Source organism: Juglans microcarpa x Juglans regia, chromosome 3D, assembly GCF_004785595.1.
Source record: "Juglans microcarpa x Juglans regia isolate MS1-56 chromosome 3D, Jm3101_v1.0, whole genome shotgun sequence".
Lineage (NCBI taxonomy): Eukaryota > Viridiplantae > Streptophyta > Magnoliopsida > Fagales > Juglandaceae > Juglans > Juglans microcarpa x Juglans regia.
In genome coordinates, this window is record NC_054598.1 from 11743889 (window position 1) to 11764057 (window position 20169).

Consider the following 20169-nt stretch of genomic DNA (forward strand, 5'->3'; position numbering starts at 1 on the left):
GAGAATCTTATTTAGTGTAGCTAAATGTCATATCAATCTAAAATTTGGCTAAGAATACCTTAGTCCACCCAACCAAAAAATAGGGGTGCTACTCGCTCATGCGGGGGCAAGGTCAACCCTTCCCCGCACCCCACCCTCGAGATGCAAGGGCTAGGTCCCTCGTCCAGGTGCCGGGAGGTAGGGGTGGACCCCTTATCCAAGGCAACATAAGAGTCTCATATTATTTAATTGAGACTCTTGTATTGCCTTGGTCTCCTATGGAAATGCCTATTGTAACTTTTACAAAGAATTAAGTAAAAACTATACTTAATACATTTTACTATATTTATATATAGTAAAACTAATAACATTTATTATTAAATATAAATATATATAATATATATATAAGTAGCGAGGTGGGGGCCCGCCTCCGCATGTGCGGAACAGACAGGGATGGGGGTTGCAAGGTCCTGCCAAAACAGAGAAAATATATTATTAATTACAAACCCAAAACGTGCGTTTTGATTACTTCGACCAACCACCACCAATTGGAAAACACTATAGACACAAAAAGATTACACAAAGAAATCCCACACACTGATGTGCCACGTCTCCCCCTATTTTTTTTTCTTTTCCTTTCTCCCCCTCCCCCCCATTCCCGCCCCTGCCCTCTCTTTGTGCCTGCTCCCCGCGCCACCTTTTGGTGGACAGAAGATGCTGGTGGTCCAAGCGGTATCGCCGGCGTGGAGCGCCGATAAGGAGGTTATCGAGAGAGGGAAGCACTTTACGGAGAGACGAAGGCACTGCTCGAGGAGAAGGGAGAGAGAGAAGGGCTCTGGTGGCTGGGGGAGAAGCTTAAGTTGTCGAAGGTTTTGGTGTGGTAGCGCAGTTGGGTTGCAACGGTGATGGTGGCTGCGACGAGAGGGAGAAGCCATGTGAGAGGGGCTCGATTTCAAGAGAAATAGAGGGAGAGGGGCTGCACTGTGGGGGCTAGGTCTAGTAGGGAGGTCACTGGTGACATGGAACGATAGCTAGTAGTGGCTAGCGACAAGCTGCAGCGACGTTGTTGTGGTTGGGAAATAGAGTCGGGTGAGGCGCGCGGCTAAAGGGGAAAGAGGAGAGAGGAAAAGTGGGGGAATGAAGGGCTAGGGAAAATGGACACATAGAACATCAGTGTGTGGGATCTCTTTGTGTCTCTAGCAGCCCTCCCACCAATTTACCCGTTGCTTCCAGTTACTCTCTTCACCCTTCATCATCTGTTCCTTCCCCCCTCCCCCCAAAAAAAAAAAAAAAAACTATAACCCATCCTTCCCCTGCCTCTAGTCTCAGTGATATCGAGGAGATGCTGCCACATTCAATTCCCGCCCATTACTCCTCCGTCTTATAAGTTATAACCAAATATCCTCAAATAGAAGACTCACTAAAATCCTCAATCTCTTTTGTCTCTTGTTCACACACTCTCTCTGGGAGTGTAAATTTATACCGAAAAATCGGTCCGGACCGGATCGGACCTATTTTTCTGGTTTTGATTGGGTCCGGTCTGGGACCTGTTAGTATATTAGGAAAACCGACCGAAATCGGTTCGGTTTCGATTTTACGATTTTCCGGACTGGACCAATTGGGGAAATATATATATATATATATTAATATTTTATATATAAATTTTATACAAAATTAATATTATACAAAACATTTTTTATATATAAGTTTTATATATAATATATAATTATATGTGAAAGTTGTATACATATCATATATGAAATAATTTCATATTATAATTTATAAATTATAACATAAAATGTTAATATTAAATATGAACATTTGTAATTTGTTTGATCATATGTTATTAATATAATTATATATAAGATAATATTATATAATTTATAAAATAAAATTTTAATATTAAAGATGAAAATTTAATTGATCATATACTTTAAACATAAAAAAAATGGTTGTACTTGGTTTTTGACACTGAATGAAGTAAAATATAGTAATTGGACAGGTTGCTGCATTAAGCTCCCCACTTTTAGTTTAGTTATTAATAATTATATAGTTATAGCTACTTTTATTACGATGTTTATTTTTATTACTATATATATAAATTGAAAAATCGGATTAGATTGGAACAGAAATCGATAAAATTGAAAATATCGATTTAAGAGGATAATTGATATGTAATCAATTTTAAAAAATACAAAATCGATACGTACTGATTTAATTTTAAATTTTATCTAAAATCAAACCGGACCGGATCCGTTACATCCCTAACTCTCTCTCTCTCTCACTCTGCAACAACGCCTCATCACACACCACACCACACCACACCGTCGCACGCTACCTTTGGTTGGTATTCGGCAAGCTCTACGTATCTCTCTCTATCTCTTTCCCTTTTTTTCTCTGTTTTTTTTTTTTACTCCGCCAACGCCACTTTGCCACCATCCCCAAGCTTTGCCTCGCCTATACCACCTCACTGTGAAGCTCGCTTCACAGCCGCCCCAATGTGCTGCCACAACACCACTGCCTATCCTCAAATTGAGTTTCCTCACCAACAGACCGCAAGTAATATCTCGTTCACTGTTGCAGCAGTAATTGAATTTGGGATTTTCGATATTGTCAAATTACGAAATCTGACGGTTATGGTTCAATGGGGATGGTTTTTATTCCCGGAATTTTGATGAAATTTGATTGAATTTGGTTTTTGTTTTGGAGAATTGAATTATACGAATGCCTCGGTTGGAGGTCGATCTGTGTGATTTCATTGTTTGGACAATTGAGTGTTTGGACTTTGGTGAAAGTCTGAGCAAATTAGTTTGTATTGTTGTAATGAATTGAATATTTTAGCGTTTGTTGTGGGTGTGTACGGTTCGTCATGGTGGAAGGTTGAATTTTTTATTAAGTTTTCTACTTTCAGTATGTATAGGCGGGGTCGGAGAATATTTGGGAAGCGGGTATTTACCGAAAAGTGAAATTGGTATATGTTATATATTGTCCATTTCACCTTATTCAAGGACAGGACTTAATAAGAGCAATGACAATCTGATTGAACAAGACCCCCACTTTTGAAGAAAATTAATAGCCTAATATGTGATGTGCCATACCAATCCAAACCAACCCAAAATCATCTAACAAAATCCTTTAACAGATTCATGCTAGATTGTAAGAATTTTATTATTTTATTTTTGGGCAGCAAGGGATCGTATTTTTCCTGCTGCTTGGTTTGGAGACTATTAGTTTAATTTAATTGAAGATATACCATCTTGAGTTTAGCTTTATTGTCCATGAGGCGGAAAATGATACGGAAGTTAATAAATTACTCAAGTATTTGTCTAGGTGTGTAGCGACACCACTACCAATTTGGTGGATCAATTCACCTTGTTAGGGAACTAAGGTAATCAGTGTATCTATGCTAGACTTTTCAAAGCTATTAGTCGGGGATGACTTTTTGGGTAAAACGTGTTTTTGCTATGAAAAAAACTACCCCGGTTACTTTTCTGCACTATTCTTGGTATCTGTACATCAACTGAATTTTTGTCATGAATGGTGTAGATATTAGCGAACTGAATTTTTATGATATGAGCAATTTTGACAGTTCAAAGTTGTTTTTGAGGTTCCATATTGTTATCTTGTAGTTTTAGAAAAGTTTCACCTTCTAACCCCCTTGGGGTATAGGGTGTGCCAAGTACGGTGCCCCCCATCTATTTTGCTGCAAAACCTAGAACAGAATTTACGTATAGGATTAGTACACCTAGTACACCTATTAAGGTGAACCTAACTGTTTTGTGTTCGACATAGATTGTGAACCGGGATTTGCGCATAACATGTTTGGTAAAATTCCTCAACGGTTTTTTGTTGTGTTGTGTTTTGAGTTTTTCACTGGCATTATGGGTTTTATAGGTAACCAGCTTTTTGCAGGGTAAGGTGGCCTGTACAAGTCATTCCCAAAGCTTCTTCTCACTTCTGGGCACTTTGGTTTTTTTTAAATGACCACACAGTATTATATGGATCTTGTGAATGCTCCTGTACTCCAATTTAGGTCTTCTTCTACTTTTGGGATCTGTTCGAAACCCCTGAAATTCCTTCCCGTGCAGAGTAAAAGTAAGTACAACCAAACTTTCATTCCTGATTTCCCCCCTTATTGTAGCCAAAATGTGTTTTGTTCAGTTTTGTGTGCAAAATGTGGAAGATGCTTGCAGTACAACGTGATAGATTCATGCTGACTGTGTTTTTCTGCGTGTGTGTTCTTCTGTGTGCCCATGTTTATGTGCGGTGCTGCAAAATCCAAACCAGGCAGCGTATACCTATAAGGGTATTTACTGTTTCTACTTCTATCAGTCTTGATTGACTTAATTGCTTGATTTGTCATAGTTTTCTTTGTGAAGCCATTGATCGTTGAAGCAAGGGCAAATGCTAGAAAAGAAAGTGCAAAGATACGAAATAGGAGGATGCGAAAGAAGGTATGGCATCTCTCTGTTTCTAGAGCATATGAGAATGTGATGCATGGTGCATTTTTTCCTTTGGGGTGCCTGTGAAGAGAGAGAGAGAGAGAGAGAGAGAGAGAGAGGGGGGGGGGGGTCTCCTGTTTAAGATCGCTGCTTTATGGTGCGTTATTTCTCGAAGAAACTTTCATCTGCATTCCAAGGAGAACAGATAATTCCTCTGTGAGAGTAGTCTGTTCTTTTAGGGAATTTTGCTGTCGCATTTAAGATCATTTAAGCATGACATGTGGCTTTTAAACTTGGCTATGATTATGGAGGAACAGAGAAGTTGCTGATCTTAGTGAATTTCTTTTCTTTATACGATTTTAATTGACCATATTACTTGGAGTTCTTTTTATTCGGCATAAATCTATCAACTAATCTTTTGGTGGGTACTCCTTAGGCTCCTTTTCTTTTGCTAAATAATTAGTAGGTGAGGGTTTTGTAATAGACTAGGGGTTATTCATGCCGGGGTCCACTATTTCATTTTTATTTGAAAGTACACCCTCGTGATCTTGTCTTTTAGTTCTGCAAATAATATTCTGGGTTTAATTTTCAATTATAAAAAGCCAGGATGTAATTCCATTAACTTCCATTATTATGTACAAGTCATGGAACAAAATCTATTAGATAAATCTTTTTTTTTCCTCCCTTCTTTTGGGTATCAATAAATTTTTTTATTCGCTTACCTTTTAACAAGGAACACAACTGTAACAAGACAGGACAAGAGCATATGAGTCTTTTGAGATACTACTCATCGTATTTCTTTGGTTAGGTATGGCACAAAGCTGGAATAAGCTTATGTCCCTCAATCTTTTGGTTTATATCTTGCCTTGTATTAGGGAACTGCTTCTCTGTCATTGATTATTATCGAAAAGTAATTTATTATTAGCTATTGTTTATTTCTTGATCTATTGAAATCATCATTTCTAATTTTTGACCAGTTTAATGGTACACCTACAAGACCAAGGCTTTCAGTATTTTGTTCGGACAAGCAGTTGTATGCCATGCTGGTCGATGACCAAAATAAGAAGTGTTTGTTTTATGGAAGCACTTTGCAGAAATCTATTCGACAATGTTCCCCTTGTAGCACCATAGTAAGTACTCCATCTAAAAAAAAAACTTTCCTTTTTCTTAGCGGTGGTTATTGTGATGCCACCTGATCTTGACTTTGTTTTGTTCTGACTTTTGATGGTGCCAGGAAGCTGCGAAACGTGTTGGCGAGGAGCTTATCAAGGCTTGTAATGATCTGAACATAAATGAAGTATCATCTTATGATCGCAATGGCTTTGCTTGTGGGGAAAGAATGCAAGCTTTTGAAATTGCAGTTTCTCATCATGGGTTCTTGCATAGAAATGTATGTATTTTTATGGACTGTCTATAATTTTTAGAACTAAAGTTGTGCGTTATGTGTAGAACTTGGTCTGCATCTTGCTAGGAAACTCAAACTGCTACAAGTGGTAGTAGCTTTAATTGTCACAGTGCTCTAATTAAGGCTACATTGTATGCTATGCTCGCAAATTTATTCAACAAAACTAGGGGAAATGAAGAAACGAGAATTAATTGTATTCAATATTTTGCTGATCCCCTTCACCACCAGTTTCGATTAGTATAATCCCACCAAGAAATTATTCCATTGAACGTATTCCTCTGTCCAAGTCTTCAATGCCCTTTCGGCATTCCCTTGTCCAGAACCGAGGTTGTTCCTTCTCTATAGACAAACATAACACTGAAATTAATTTTCCCAGACATACTTGTCCCGTAATTTGTAGCCTTGGAAAGTATAATGGCCAACCCCTGCCCTGTTTTTACTGGATTGAGATATTTCACCGTTTATGGTCCGTGGGGGAGACCCGATATGGCCGTACTTCTTTTTCACGAGGGATATATTGAAGGGGAAGTCGATTTCGATCTTTGAAGGACCCAGCTCAACTGTGGGATGTTGAGCGGATAATTTAAAAAAAAAAAAAAAAGGATAAAATAATTTCTTCAATTCATAATGAGCAGCCTTCGTATCCTCGCAATTTTATGGAAAAAGAAAAAGAATTTTCTGGCACTTATCCCTTGCCAAGCTCACGGTCTTCTGGTCCGTTGTGTTCCTGGGCTTGATCTTTCTCTTCTTCTTTCGATCCCCATCTTCTTCACCTCTACCCTCCGATCCTTTTTGCCGTTTTCTCAAGACCAACAACTAAGGTTGACTCGCCTGAGAAAAATCGAGTCTGCTCATCCATCCGAGTTTGCTCACTTAAGTACGGCATGTCGGTGCTCATAATAGGAGCTGCTAGCTTCTTTAGAACGCGTGTATCCACCGCTGTCAAGCGCCACGAAGGAGGAGACATCAACGATTCAACACCATTGAGTAAGCGTTTCGAAGTCGTTGCATTTACCCATGTGATGCATTTGGTTGCTCAAGCAGGAGTAAGAGCACTGGCATCAGTCTCTTCAAAATGAATGGATGTTCAAAATTTGAAGAGGTTTGGGGTTAAAACGCTGGCATTGGGTTCGGTAAACCACAAAGTTGTAACTTTTAGCTACAATATATTTACTTTCTTCTTCATATTTGAAGACCCACTGTTCACAATCTATCCTATTATTTTATTACAAAATCCTTCCTCCAACCGCCTTCTCCCTTTTCACCCGTGATTCCGTTTCTTCCCCTAGACCCTTTCTCTTCTTCTCCCTTTCTTTCCTCCCAGCAGTCCATGAATCCGTTTTAACATTTTTCCTTTTTCTTTTAATCTGATTCCTTTCCTTCCCCATTTCTATCTCTCATCTCTTCTCGACTTGGGCTGTTGAACAAGTAGGCGAAACCATATCTCCTGCCTAGTTCAAGGTCCATTTTCGTCGAACATGACCCAAGACATAGAGACGAAGGAGCTCCCAACTCCCTCTAATTCAGCTTCTTCCTCTCCTCCGTCAACTCTCCACCATAAGATCATCATTTACATTCCAATAAAGTATATTATTTGTATTTTCAATTTTGGGTCTAAATCTCTGTTCTTCTTGTTAAATTTCTAAATTGGTTAGTTGGGGTTTGATTGTGTTTTTCATACTCGAAATTTGGTATTGAAGTTTGAATGTCTGATTTAGATTGGGCGAAATCTGTATTTTATGGGAATGCTTCAGATTTGAATGAGATTGCGTCTCTCATTGAGACTAGTGCATATGCCCAGGAGGTCCGATGAGTTGTGCGTATGTCGAGGAAATCTGTTATCTTCTGAAGGTAACATTGGAGGCCTTGTGATTTTGGTTCTTCTTGAAGTTCCTGTTCTCGATAAAATGGTTGCTTTCCTTTTTTTTTAAGCACTTCAACTATTGTAGATTGGTTATAGGACGATGTACATGACATGGAGCATCCACACTTGCATTATATGGATCCAATGTATGACTAACTTAGATGCACTTGCATTAACAATAACCTTCTTACTTATAAAAAAAAAAAAAAAAAAAAAACAAAAATGCATATCCTTTGTAGTTTTGATAGGCTTAAAGTGATTCTACTAGTTTTCTTTGGGCCATTTCTTTATTTTTTTCCCTTCTCCTTAAGTACTTGCTTGTTTATGATTATGACATGTTTCTACATGCTATTATGATTTCTCATCCTTCAGGTATATTCTTGTTGGTATATTCTGTGTTTCATCAAAAATCGTTTCCATTAAAAAGAAAACATGATAACAACATTATTGGATTTGTTACTTTAATTAGTTTTCTTCATGAATAATGAGAGGGAACAATTTACTCATGGAGGAAATCTCATTTTGATGCATAACATGATATTGAGACTGCCTTCTTATGAAGAAAAAGAATATTAAGATTGGATTAAGAAACTTTCCTTTTATCTTCACTTATTCATTAAATTTGGTGCAAAAAATAAAGCCAACTTGTTCTGGTACAAATGCTGCTAATTTCCCCTGAGATAGATCCATTATTTTGCTTTGCTTCTGTTTGATGGGAAACTAGTAGTTTTCTAAGACATTGAGATGTTCATGAACCATAATAGGCAGGTATACGAGATAAACTGCTACAAGAGGCTGATGAGTTGGGGTACTATTAACAAATGAATTAATGGGAGCGTTATATACATATATCCATAAGCTTCAAAGATTTATATTCAACATAGAATAAAATAGATGCTTGTTGTTGGGTATATTTAGATGCTTCCTATTTATTTTGTGTGATGGCCTAATTTTGTGTGATGATAGTAGCTTGATGTTGAGTTAGATTAATTTGAGTTAATTCTTGAGCTTGTTGTGAAAATCTTCTTGCTGTCATGCAGTTGCTTTGTCCTTCTCTTGCTCTCCACTACCCTCCCACCCTCCCTTTTGATTAATAATATGCATTTTGATCTGCCAAACCTATCTGGCATTTTGAACATTTTCTTTGTTACTGTTTTTTATTCTATTCAATGTTGGAACTAGAGCAGTCCCAGGAAAGAAGCAAGATCCCTCAAACTACATCAACGAAAAATATTTAGATAGAGAGGTCCATGCACATGACTACGGTTTGCCAAAGTTAACTATGTACATAAAAACACATTGTTGTCTAGGCTCCTTGGTGCTCATCTGTCAAACACCAGTGAAGATCAAAGGAGGCTTCAATATCTAATTAGAGCACATCCACCTTAGTTTATGGATAGAATCTCCATGCTTGTTAACTTCACCAACTTTGCTTTTGTATTGGCATCTGTCATATTATTTTCACTAAAATTATATGGTAGGATGGCAAAATTATACGGGATATAGAGACAAAGTTCCAATTTTATGCATTGGTCAATGACAGCGAGGCAGGAATAATCCTTAGAGATATTTGGCAGTTAAATTAACAATTTGTTCATTATATCAGTGTTAGATTGTAATTAAGGTCATAACATAAAAACAAGAGAAAGCAAGGACACCCATGGGTAAATCTACATATATACAAGCAGAATATTTGATGTGGATGCCAACAATAGTGAAAATAGATGTGAATCAAACTACACAGGGAAGAGATAGATTTTCAAAAGGGAAATCTTAAATAATGAACAATAAAAAAGGATTGCAAAACATGAAAGAAAAAATTAAAAATATTATTATTAAAAAAATAATATTATATTATTATTTTGATGAATCCAATGGTTAATCCAATGTGGAGTTATGGATAAGAAGGTATTAGATATATGGAAAATATGTACTTTTCATCAAAATTTGAAGATAAATTTAATGAGTCCAATGTTAGTGCTCTAAGGTATGGAAAATCCTGGCTTGTAACATCGTTGGTATTGTCAAATCTTTTTAGAGTTTTGTAAATTTGCGAATCCACAACCTGCAATTGTGTGGGCATCTTCCAGTTCAGTTTATGGACTTAATTACTAAGGTAACCTTTTCGGAAAGGATAATTGTAAATAGGTGTTTCGTAACTTCCGGTTCTGAACCGCACCCTGAACTTGCAAAAAGAATAAAAGGGAGTGGTGGGGTGTGTCTGGGACACCTCTGATGTCCAGGTCAGAAGATGGTTTCCGCTGGAGAACTAAAGAGAAAAAGAGAGTTAGGAATGCATACAGAGTCATTAACTCTTCATTTGTCAGCTTTTCGCTACTTATACCCTCATTGTAGGGGTCTTGTCAACTCAGATTGTCATATGGACGTATTAAACGCGACAGTTCTTTATCGACAACAGGTTCTTAGTCGGGATCTCCCAGTCGCACTCCATGTTGATGCATTTAATGCGGCATAGTCTTTTTCCCATTACTTGGAAGCGGATTTGCCGTCCCTTGTACCTATCCGAGCCTTCTTCCCATGGTCATGGGCCAGGTTCAATTATCCTGATTCCTGGGCCTTGAAGCATTACAGAAATAAGCTTGGTCCATTGAAGGGGGAGGGGGGAAAATATTCCATTCAACTAATGATATACCTACAATTTCTTTACATTTATTTTACAACTCATTTTAAATCAACCAATTAAAAATAAAGAAAATATTATCTTGCCCAATAGAATAATAAAAAAAAGATAGCAAAAATGGTCTATCGGTCACTGCTAGCGCTCCCTATAGCAGGACTCAAAAAACAATTTAATTTTACATAATTACCCTTAACTTTAAGTGGAGTTATAAAATAGTTATAAACTAATTATAAGTTTATCATTTTTCCTTTCGGAAAGAGACTGGAGTAACCAACCTGCTAGCTTGCATGAGGCTACTAAGAATGCCAATGATGAAATTGCAAATACTTATGACTATATATACGACCTTTCACTTAAGTGTTTATTTGGGATTGCAATAGGAAATTTAACTTTTTATAGCAGTGTGTTTAATTGTAGAACTTTAGTATAAAGTTCTATAATTAAAAAACTATTTGGTGAACATACATGTATCTAAAATACTTTTAAAGTTAGTTATGGTATTTTTTAAAAATGTAAAATTATCTACCGGAGCTTTTCAATAAAATTAGTTTTAATTTGGTTTTTTTTAAGGAAAAATTCTATGTATCAACCATTATTCATTATCCCACACCCCACTCTTTGAAAAACACCCCCCACATCCTATGAAAAAAAAAGCTATAGGTGTGGAGTGTGAAAGTAAATAGTAGCTGATACATAAAATTACTTTTTTTAAGAAGATAGACCATCAGCTTTTTGTAAGTGCTTAAAATACTTTTTATAAAAAAACAAAAATTCTACTCATCATCCTTATACTACAAACTACACGTGATTTTTTTTATTTTTTCCTTACCAAATGTGTTGAATATGGATAATGAGTAGAAGAATTCTTTTAGTTTAGCAAAAATTAAAAAAAAATTAAAAAAAATAAATAAAAAATAAGTATAGTGTGGTGTAGAAATGATGAGTAGAATGACTCTTTATAAAATTACCAAATATATTATTTTTTCTTTAAAAAAACTTTTAGGCCGTTAAAAATATTTATTAATTTTCAAACCGATCCGAACAGTCACTATGTATTTCCATTCCCGTTTCCTAGTGAAAAAGTGCGAGTCGCCATGGTTGGTTGATAGTTAATAACTGTTCGTCAGTTCAAAATCTCAAATGTCAAGTCAACTATTGCAACCCTTAAAACTATATAAAAAGAAAAAAAATAAAAGGATCCCGTAAGAACATCTTACAATCACTCTCTTCCACAATTCCAAATTCCCTTGAAATCTTCATTGTCTTTTCTTCATTTCTGCTATTCACAAAACTCGTTAATGCAGCAATGGAACCCAACCCTGAAGGCATTGGAATCAAAATCTACACTACTACTCCACCAGAAGAACCTACCCAAATCCCTTCCTCCCCACATGCAGCTCCTCAAGTTGGGAAGAAAAGGCGAGCAGTTGCCAAGGGAGTGCAAAAAACCATATCCAAAACGTCAATGCTTGTTAACTTCCTTCCAACCAGAACCCTTCTCACGTTTGAGATGGTCCTCCCCTCCGTTTCCGGCAATGGCTAGTGCACGCCTATTGGCACCCAAATGATCAATGCCCTTTTAGGCCTCTGCACCCTCTCCTACTTCTTCTTTCACTTTACCGATAGTTTTCGAGGTCCCGATGGGAAAGTCTACTACGGGTTCATGACCCCGTAAGGTTTGGCGGTGTTCAAGGCCGGGCTTGGCGTTGAAGTTCCAAAGGACGATAAGTACAGAGTTGGGTTATCGGATTTTGTCCATGCAATCATGTCAATGTTGGTTTTCGTGGCGATTGCTTTCTCGGATCATCGAGTTACGAATTGTCTTTTTCCTAGGCATGCTAAGGATATGGATGAAGTTATGGAGGGCTTCCCTCTAATGGTTGGGATTATCTGTAGTGCCCTTTTCTTGGTGTTTCCAAATACTCGATTTGGCATCGACTGCATGGCTTCCTAACTTTTATTATTGGGTTTGATCTGTTGTGATGGATATTGTTTGTGATCCCTTGTGTGTTTTTGTTATGGATCCTTAGTTCATATGTATATGTGTTCGTGTATCAACTTTTGTAGACCACAATATTAGCAAATTAATCAAGATTTGTGTAATCTTTTTGTTTTTCTTTTGTTACTCATATCTGAAACATTGCGATCTTTTGTACTAATGAAATTATTTCGGTGTTTTGTCTTTTTTCCAAATATGGGAAGAGCAATTTGAATTTAACTTAATATTGTTCTATGACTTTGTCCCACATTTGTGGCATAGAAAATGATTTACACACAATATTTTTCACAACACTTTACATAACTATGTTTTAAATTAGTAATATTTTTGTAAAACACCTTATAAAAGTAACATCATTTTATAAAAATACCCTCATTTGTTAACATTGTTGTGCAATGTGTTGTGTAATATGTTGTGTGTATATCATTATTCTTGTGGCATATCGTAGGAAGGAAGCACATAGTCAGGAGTCAAGACTCAGGAGTACTCAGGACTAGTGGTTCTCCTTGTAGTGCCATAAGGAAATCATATGATTATGATCCGTTTGGATACAAAAATAGTTTCATTTTATTTCATCTCATCATTACAAGTTTTTCAAATTTTCACACAAAATATAATATATAATCCAACATTTTTAAATCCCAAAACAATAATAATATTAAAAAAATAATATTTTAGCAATATTTTATTCAACTTTCAACTTTCATCTAAAACTTTCTCATCTTATCCCACTATACAAACGAAGCCTAGAAAACACTTTTTGATAAAATTATAATGAGAAATAGTTTGTCAAAAAAAGTATAGAACACCTTTTATTTCCCAAAATTAAATTGCTTAGAGCACTAGCATTGGTTTTTTTATATGTATCTTTAAAATTACATCTTTTGAAGATTACTTTTGTATATCAAGAAAAACCCTTACATTGGATTATGCATCTTAAAACTAAATAATAATAAAATATTATTATTTTTAATTTTTTCTTAAAATTATTATTATTTATATATTTTACAATTAGCACCATGTGTTCAAAAATACAAATTCTATATATCTAAATATTACCAATTTCATATATCAAAATGACCAATTTTATCAATAAATATTAGTATGTACTAAAAAATACTTTGTATCATCAACTTAAAACTAATTTCATATATTAAAACTATCTTAATACAAATTCCACAAAGTTGATTTTAATGGGTAGGAGGGAGAAAAAACATTAAAAATAATGTTTGGAGAATGAATAATGACATAACTCATAGCTATGTAAAAATTTAGAGATGCATAAGTCAATGTAGATGAATTTAAAGAAATATTATGTAAATATAAAGATGAAGATAAAGATGAATAAGTCATTGCTAGTGCTCTAATATTCCCAAATTAATATACTTGAAAACACCTTTTATCTCACCTTAGTTTTTCACACATAAATAGTGGGATTCACTATTAAAAAATTAATTTTTTTTTCATGTGGGTCTCATGTTTTATTCACTTTTTTCAAAGTAATTACGCGGTGGTTACACAATTCACGGTTACAAATATATTTTCTCATATATATATTTGTTTCGAAAAATGATACTAGCCTCCATGATTTTGCCTCTTCAAAGTTGTCGTTCGGTTATTTTAATTTTTCTGCTTTTTTTAATAGTTAAGAAAGTGACTATTAGTGAAGTGATGTAGTTTTATTTTTTAAATGTTTAAAGATATTTTAAAATGTTTGAAAGAAAAATAGAACTTGCCTTTTATACTACATGATCATTTTACACGTAAAAATTAATTCATCTCACAAATCTGTTACAAGTGTTTTTAATGACAATGATACACATCCAACTATATTACAGCTCAACTACTACTACACATTAAAATATTAATATTTTTAATTTTAATTCAAAGTTATTGTACTCGCATCAATTCAAAATAAATAAAATAATCATTTTTTTTTGTACTTAGTTGTAAACTAATTGTAGTATAGTTATATATATATATATATATATATATATATATATATATATAGATATTCACACACACACTAGTAGTAGAGAAACATCTAAGGGACATTTGCCTAGTTGAGAGAAAATAACATAACAATATATATAAACTATATATATGGCAAAATAAAATAATGCACACATCAATCATAGCATATTATTATACGCATCCAATATAGTAATATACATAGCAAAATAAAATAAGCTGACTGTATATCTCAACTAAACTTCTAGAAATAATATCATATATGTATCAACAATAGTAATATACATCCTAAAGAAGTTTGATACAAGTTTACAAAACAAAGCAATATACATGCTTAATATTAATTGATTGTAGTTTGATAAAAGTTTCCAAAATGAAGTCATATAGGCAATATATATGAAAGGATAAATTAGGTAGTAAATAAGCTAATCAACATGTTTCATATTTTTCCACAATATCAATTGAGAGGATATTGTATTTTTGTGATGTTATTATTTGAGTTGATCTATGTCTGAAACAAGTTAAATTATCCACTCTTTTTGTGAAGTTTCTTTGGCGATATTTTCCAAGAATGAGAGATGCTCCTGGATGATATGAGTTTGGTATTTATATGTTGTTATTAAATAAATAAAAAATCTAAATGTACAAAATTGAAGGTTCAAAAGATTTTAAATGGAAACATCTGATTATCAAAATTGTTTTGATTTATATTATTTTTGCAAATTAGAATAATTGAAATGTGATGGTATAAAGAAAAAAGATTCTATGATTTGAATTGAAGGAGCTAAAAAAATATAATATTATTTTACCTCATTAGTATGATTCATAAAATCAATTGTTGAACAACCTAATGCTTCCTCTACAATTGCACCAAATATCATTGTAGCTAATTGTCATAAACCATCATCGACTTCAACATATGCTCAACAACTATTAGTAATAAAAATATAGTTGTGTTAGAATGAATAGAAAGTATATGTTAAATTTTTTAAGTGAGTGATGAAAACTAAAAGTTTATAGAAAAAGTACATATCGTGATTGTGCAATACTTGTATGTTTACAATAATAACACAGAAATATTTCATTATATTCATAGCCTAATCCTTTGTTACATCCAATGCAGGATATGTAAAGAGGAGTTGGTAGAGATCTAGCACATTTATCTTTCCTTTTACCCAGAATTTTGATTTCTACATCATATTTATAACAAATATTAAAATCAGGTTGTTCTAAATATTGTGTAGTTAGGAAAGTATTGTCATATACTTATAAGAAAATGGATGAAATTTTTTTTTATGATTACATTATAAAAATGCGAATTTGTTGGTAAGAATATGATTTTACTGTCATGGATTGTGAAGTTTTGAGTAGTTCTGCAACATAAAAAATGTTGGTTAATGGATGGACATTACGAGTAGAGGCAGAAGCATGTGTCTGATCCAAGCATTTTATAATTATGTCTTCAAGTAATGATTCATTGAGTGTTGTTCTGAAATTTTTTTTTTTAAAAAAAAATTTAAAATTAATACATACTTAATAGAATTAGAAATAAATTAATATTGAAAATTAAATAAGATAAATAGATAATTTAAAAAACATATTTACCTTTGATCAATCACATATATTTCTTGGAGTATTGTGGGACCATTTGTTGTGTTTACTTCTCTAGCTGGCTTAATATATAATGCAATCGCCAATAGATCTAATATATCATATTCAAACTTTTTAACTTGTTAATAAATATAGTTAAGAAAGAATTTGAAAATTTTGAACAGAGATTTACCAATTTCTGCAATTGAATCTTTGTAATTATTGAGTTCACTTAACAGAATGATATTGTAATTTGGTGGCTGCAATGCTTCTTCATCTTCTGGAATTTTTTCAATGATTATCCTTGAGTTTAAGATCCATTCATATTAATGGGTTTCAATTCAATATTTAGGATTTAACGTCTTCACATAAGCATTACTGATGTAGTATGACTGGAACATATGCAAAGTGTTATCACACAAATGCAAATCGATATCTCTATCAAACATAGTAGCTAGTAGTCGATTGTCCTGTAGAATATTAAAATAATATCTTTTTAGTAAAGACTAATATATGATTATTATTATTATTATTAAAATAATGTTTTATACTATGAAACATAAGGTTACAAGTTTTTATAAATATAAAAAATAACAAGCACTATACCTCGGGATTAATCAAGGTCAGATTTTGATATTTTATTGGTAAATGATGTGCTGTACGTTTTGGAGATTTGTTTGCTACAAGTATTTTGACTTTACAATTTCTTGTGCTCGGTGTGATATCTTTAATAAATGAATAAACCTTTCGCATCTTAGATACTGATCATGTAAGAAAAATGAATTAGTATTTTAAGTTTGACTTTTATAAAATAATGACAATAGGAATGTAGACAATTAAAACAACTTACTTGTATAATGTTAAGATGAAGATGCCAAGCTTAATAATTCTTTATACACACTATCTTTTGTGTAATTTTGTTGAGATCTATTAGTTGATGTTGGCCTCATTAGAATTTTTACTAAAACAACAATCTTAGCTCTTGATAATGCTACATATAATTGTCCATGAGAAAATACAGGTTGTGCAAAATATATCCCAATAAATCCAATTTTGCCTTTATGATTTGTTGATTGTCATTGCAAAGCTTACCAATGATAGGAAATTGAATTCACTTGAATGGAAACCCACTGTTTTCATTAGGTTTTGGTTAGAATGGAATTCTTCATATAAAAATCATTTTACCACTATGATGACCAACTGTAATTTCTGCATCAATAACGTTACCTTCAAAGTTACAACATATAAAGGGAGTTTCATTGTATAAACATTCTGAAGGATTAATATTTCTAAGCAACAAGATTGAACAATTTTTCTTAAGTAATAATTCATAAGGTGGAAGCCCATTTGATGTCAAAGTATTTAAGAAGTTCTCCATAATGCCTTATTCAAATGTATCTATTGTTTCATCAAAGCTATAATACTGCTTAACTTCACCACGAAACTTTTGTTTAAGTGTAGCATTTATTTCTCATCGGTGTAGCACTTAATTGTTCCAAGTGTTAATATAGCTCGATTTAACATTCGAAAGAATGAAATCACAGCCCAAATTTCCTAAAAGAAGCAAACCAACGAAGTGCATCAATTAAAAAAGAAAAAAACAACGTGATGACATCCAAACAAAAAAATAAAAAGGAACTATGAGCAAGTGGATCGAAGTTAAATCAAGCAAAATTGAAAAATCAAAAACTTAAAAAATTTATACATGGTACAATTCAACTTTAAATTTGTTTCAAACATGACATTAATCGGAGGTACATTTTATATAACATACTTTGAAAAAAATTTATTTATACCAAGAAAAATAAATTTTATAGTAAAAATGCAAATATAAAATTGAAACTATAAATTTGATTCAAATATGTCATTAATTTGACGTTAATATATAAATTATTGAAAATTGAATCACAAAAAAAAAAAAAAAAAAAACTTTACATTTACAAACTAAACAACCTATAAACATAAATGAAAAAGCAAAGATACACACAACTAACATAGACGAACTGACACAAGTTACATCTCCCATCACACACGAGACTGACACAGACACCCTGACACAAGTTACATCTCCCATCGAAGAAAATAAAAAACAACTTAACATAAAAAAAAAAAAATCTAGCTTTTCACAAATTTTAAAATTACACGAGAAAATAAAAATTGTCTAAAAGAAGAGAGAATACACAATGGATCTATTTATTCACAAATATGCAAATCACAAAACCAAAAATAGCTACCACCTAGATGATCAACACAAAATAAGAAAAAATTCTACACAATGAAAAGAAAAAAAAAAAAAAAAACAGCACCACATGAAAAAAAATTCTATTATGTCACAAATCCGAAAATCACCCAACCAAAAAATGCTACAATCCAGTTGATTGAAAAAAAAAAAACCCTGGACAAAATGAAAAGAAAAAAAAAACAACACATCAAACAACCCAAAAAAATCTATTTTTTCACAATTTGCCAATAACAAGAAAAAAAAAATCACAACATAGACAAGGAAAAGTTATACTTTTTAATACATCTGCAAATCACACAACCAAAAAAACCTGTAATCCAGTCGATGAACAAAAATCGAAAATAACAAATGTGAAGATTAGAACATCTACATCAAAGAAGGAAAAATAAATTGAGTTTGGATTTACCACAACATGAAAATGAAAAAGAAACAAATTCACAACATGCAAACGCAGAACATGCAAACAAAAAAAAAAGTTATTTTTACACAAATCTGCAAATCGAAAGCGAGAAAGCCAACAAACGAAAACAAAATACAAAAAAGCCACAACATGCAAATAAAGAAAAAAAAATCTATTTTCCCACAAATCTCCAAAGTTGAAGAGAGAAAACGAATACAGGAAAACCAAATCAATAGAGAAGATGAAGAGAAGAGAGGGGAGGAAGAGAACAAACTACAACCCTTGAAAAAAAATTAGCCTAAATGAGATGTGAAAAAAAACACTTCCAAAAATAAACTTGAGGAGAGAAAACTAAGACAAAAATGAAAAGAAGAGAGACACTGCAGAGAAGATGCAAAGAAAAGAGAAGACGAAGAGAAGAACTAAAAAGAAAAGATAAATTGTAAACAATAAAAAAATTTGACATTTACCCATGAAAAAAAAAACCCTAATTCCGCAAAAACATAAATTCAAAAATACAGAAGAGTGAGGAAAGAAACGATAAAAAAATAGATATCAAAAGACACACATAACTAACATAGACAGACTGACACAAGTTACATCTCCCAACAAATCCAAGACTGACATAGATGCATTGACACAAGTTACATCTCTCATCAGCTAAACCTACGAAGATAAAAAAATAATATAAATTTATGAGAAGATAAAAATATAAAATTATAAACTGTAAATTTTCTTCAAATATGCTTTTGTAAACAAAAAACCCGGAAATCCAAATTCTGATTTTAAATCAACGACGACAAAATGCAAAAAAAAAAAAAAAAAACTATAACCCAATTGATCAACAAAATATAGAAGATTCAATGAAATCAAAGGAAAAAAACAACACAACAAGGAAAAAAAAATTCTAGCTTTTCACAAATCTTGAAGTCACACACAAAAGAAAAAAAAAGCAAAGACAACAAAATGCCCTAAAGAAGAGAGAACACACAAATCTTGAAATTATAGATTTTGTATCACCCACGACAAAATGAAAGGGAAAAAAAAAAACTGCATGAAAAAAAATTGTATTTTGTGACTTTGTCACAAATCTAAAAAGCACACAACAAAAAAAAATCTTCAACGCAGCCGATCTATTCATCCACAAATTTGTAAATCACACAGCCAAAAAAGCTACAACTCAATTGATAAAAAAAAAATCAACGAAATGAAAAGAAAAAAAAAACACATCAAACAACGAAAAAAAATTATTTTTTCACAAATATGTAAATAACGAAAATAAAAAACAGAAATCCACAACATGCAAACTTACAACATACAAACAAACAACATACAAAATAAAATAAAATAATTCTATTTTTTTGCAGATATGCAAGCCACACAACAGCAACAAAAAAAGCTTTACGACAAAACGAAAGGAAAAAAAAAACATTGCATGAAAAAAAAAATTGTATTTTGTCACAAATCTGAAAATCACACAACCCAAAAAAAATCTTCAACATAGTCGATCTATTTCTCCACAAATTTGTAAATCACACAACTAAAAAAAGCTATAACCCAGTTGATCTATTTCTCCACAAATTTGTAAATAACACAACCAAAGAAAGCTACAACCCAATTAATAAAAAAAATTGAC

General features: G+C 32.9%; 1 protein-coding gene and 1 pseudogene across 3 annotated transcripts; both read left to right on the forward strand.

Moving 5' to 3' along the window:
* Positions 1-3015: 3015 nt before the first annotated feature.
* Positions 3016-6027, forward strand: LOC121254699 (50S ribosomal protein L18). 3 transcript variants are annotated; one of them, XM_041154834.1, is made up of 5 exons: positions 3016-3135; positions 3892-4074; positions 4345-4433; positions 5399-5551; positions 5656-6027. In XM_041154834.1, the coding sequence occupies exons 2-5, from the start codon at positions 3960-3962 to the stop codon at positions 5836-5838; spliced, it is 540 nt and encodes a 179-aa protein (XP_041010768.1). In that variant the 5' UTR covers positions 3016-3135; positions 3892-3959; the 3' UTR covers positions 5839-6027. The 3 variants fall into 3 exon arrangements, with proteins under 3 accessions (XP_041010768.1, XP_041010766.1, XP_041010767.1); XM_041154832.1 differs by lacking the exon at positions 3016-3135 and adding an exon at positions 3149-3367; XM_041154833.1 differs by lacking the exon at positions 3016-3135 and adding an exon at positions 3400-3804.
* Positions 6028-11637: 5610 nt separating this feature from the next.
* LOC121254700 lies at positions 11638-12285 on the forward strand (annotated as a pseudogene).
* The last annotated feature ends 7884 nt before the right edge of the window (positions 12286-20169 follow it).

Excerpts from the sequence above, each read along its gene's own strand:
- LOC121254699 (XM_041154834.1), top strand. The coding sequence starts at position 3,960 with ATGACCACACAGTATTATATGGATCTTGTGAATGCTCCTGTACTCCAA. Across the intron at positions 4,434-5,398 it reads ATAGGAGGATGCGAAAGAAG|TTTAATGGTACACCTACAAG; the intron begins GTATGGCATCTC and ends ATTTTTGACCAG. Across the intron at positions 5,552-5,655 it reads GTTCCCCTTGTAGCACCATA|GAAGCTGCGAAACGTGTTGG; the intron begins GTAAGTACTCCA and ends TGATGGTGCCAG.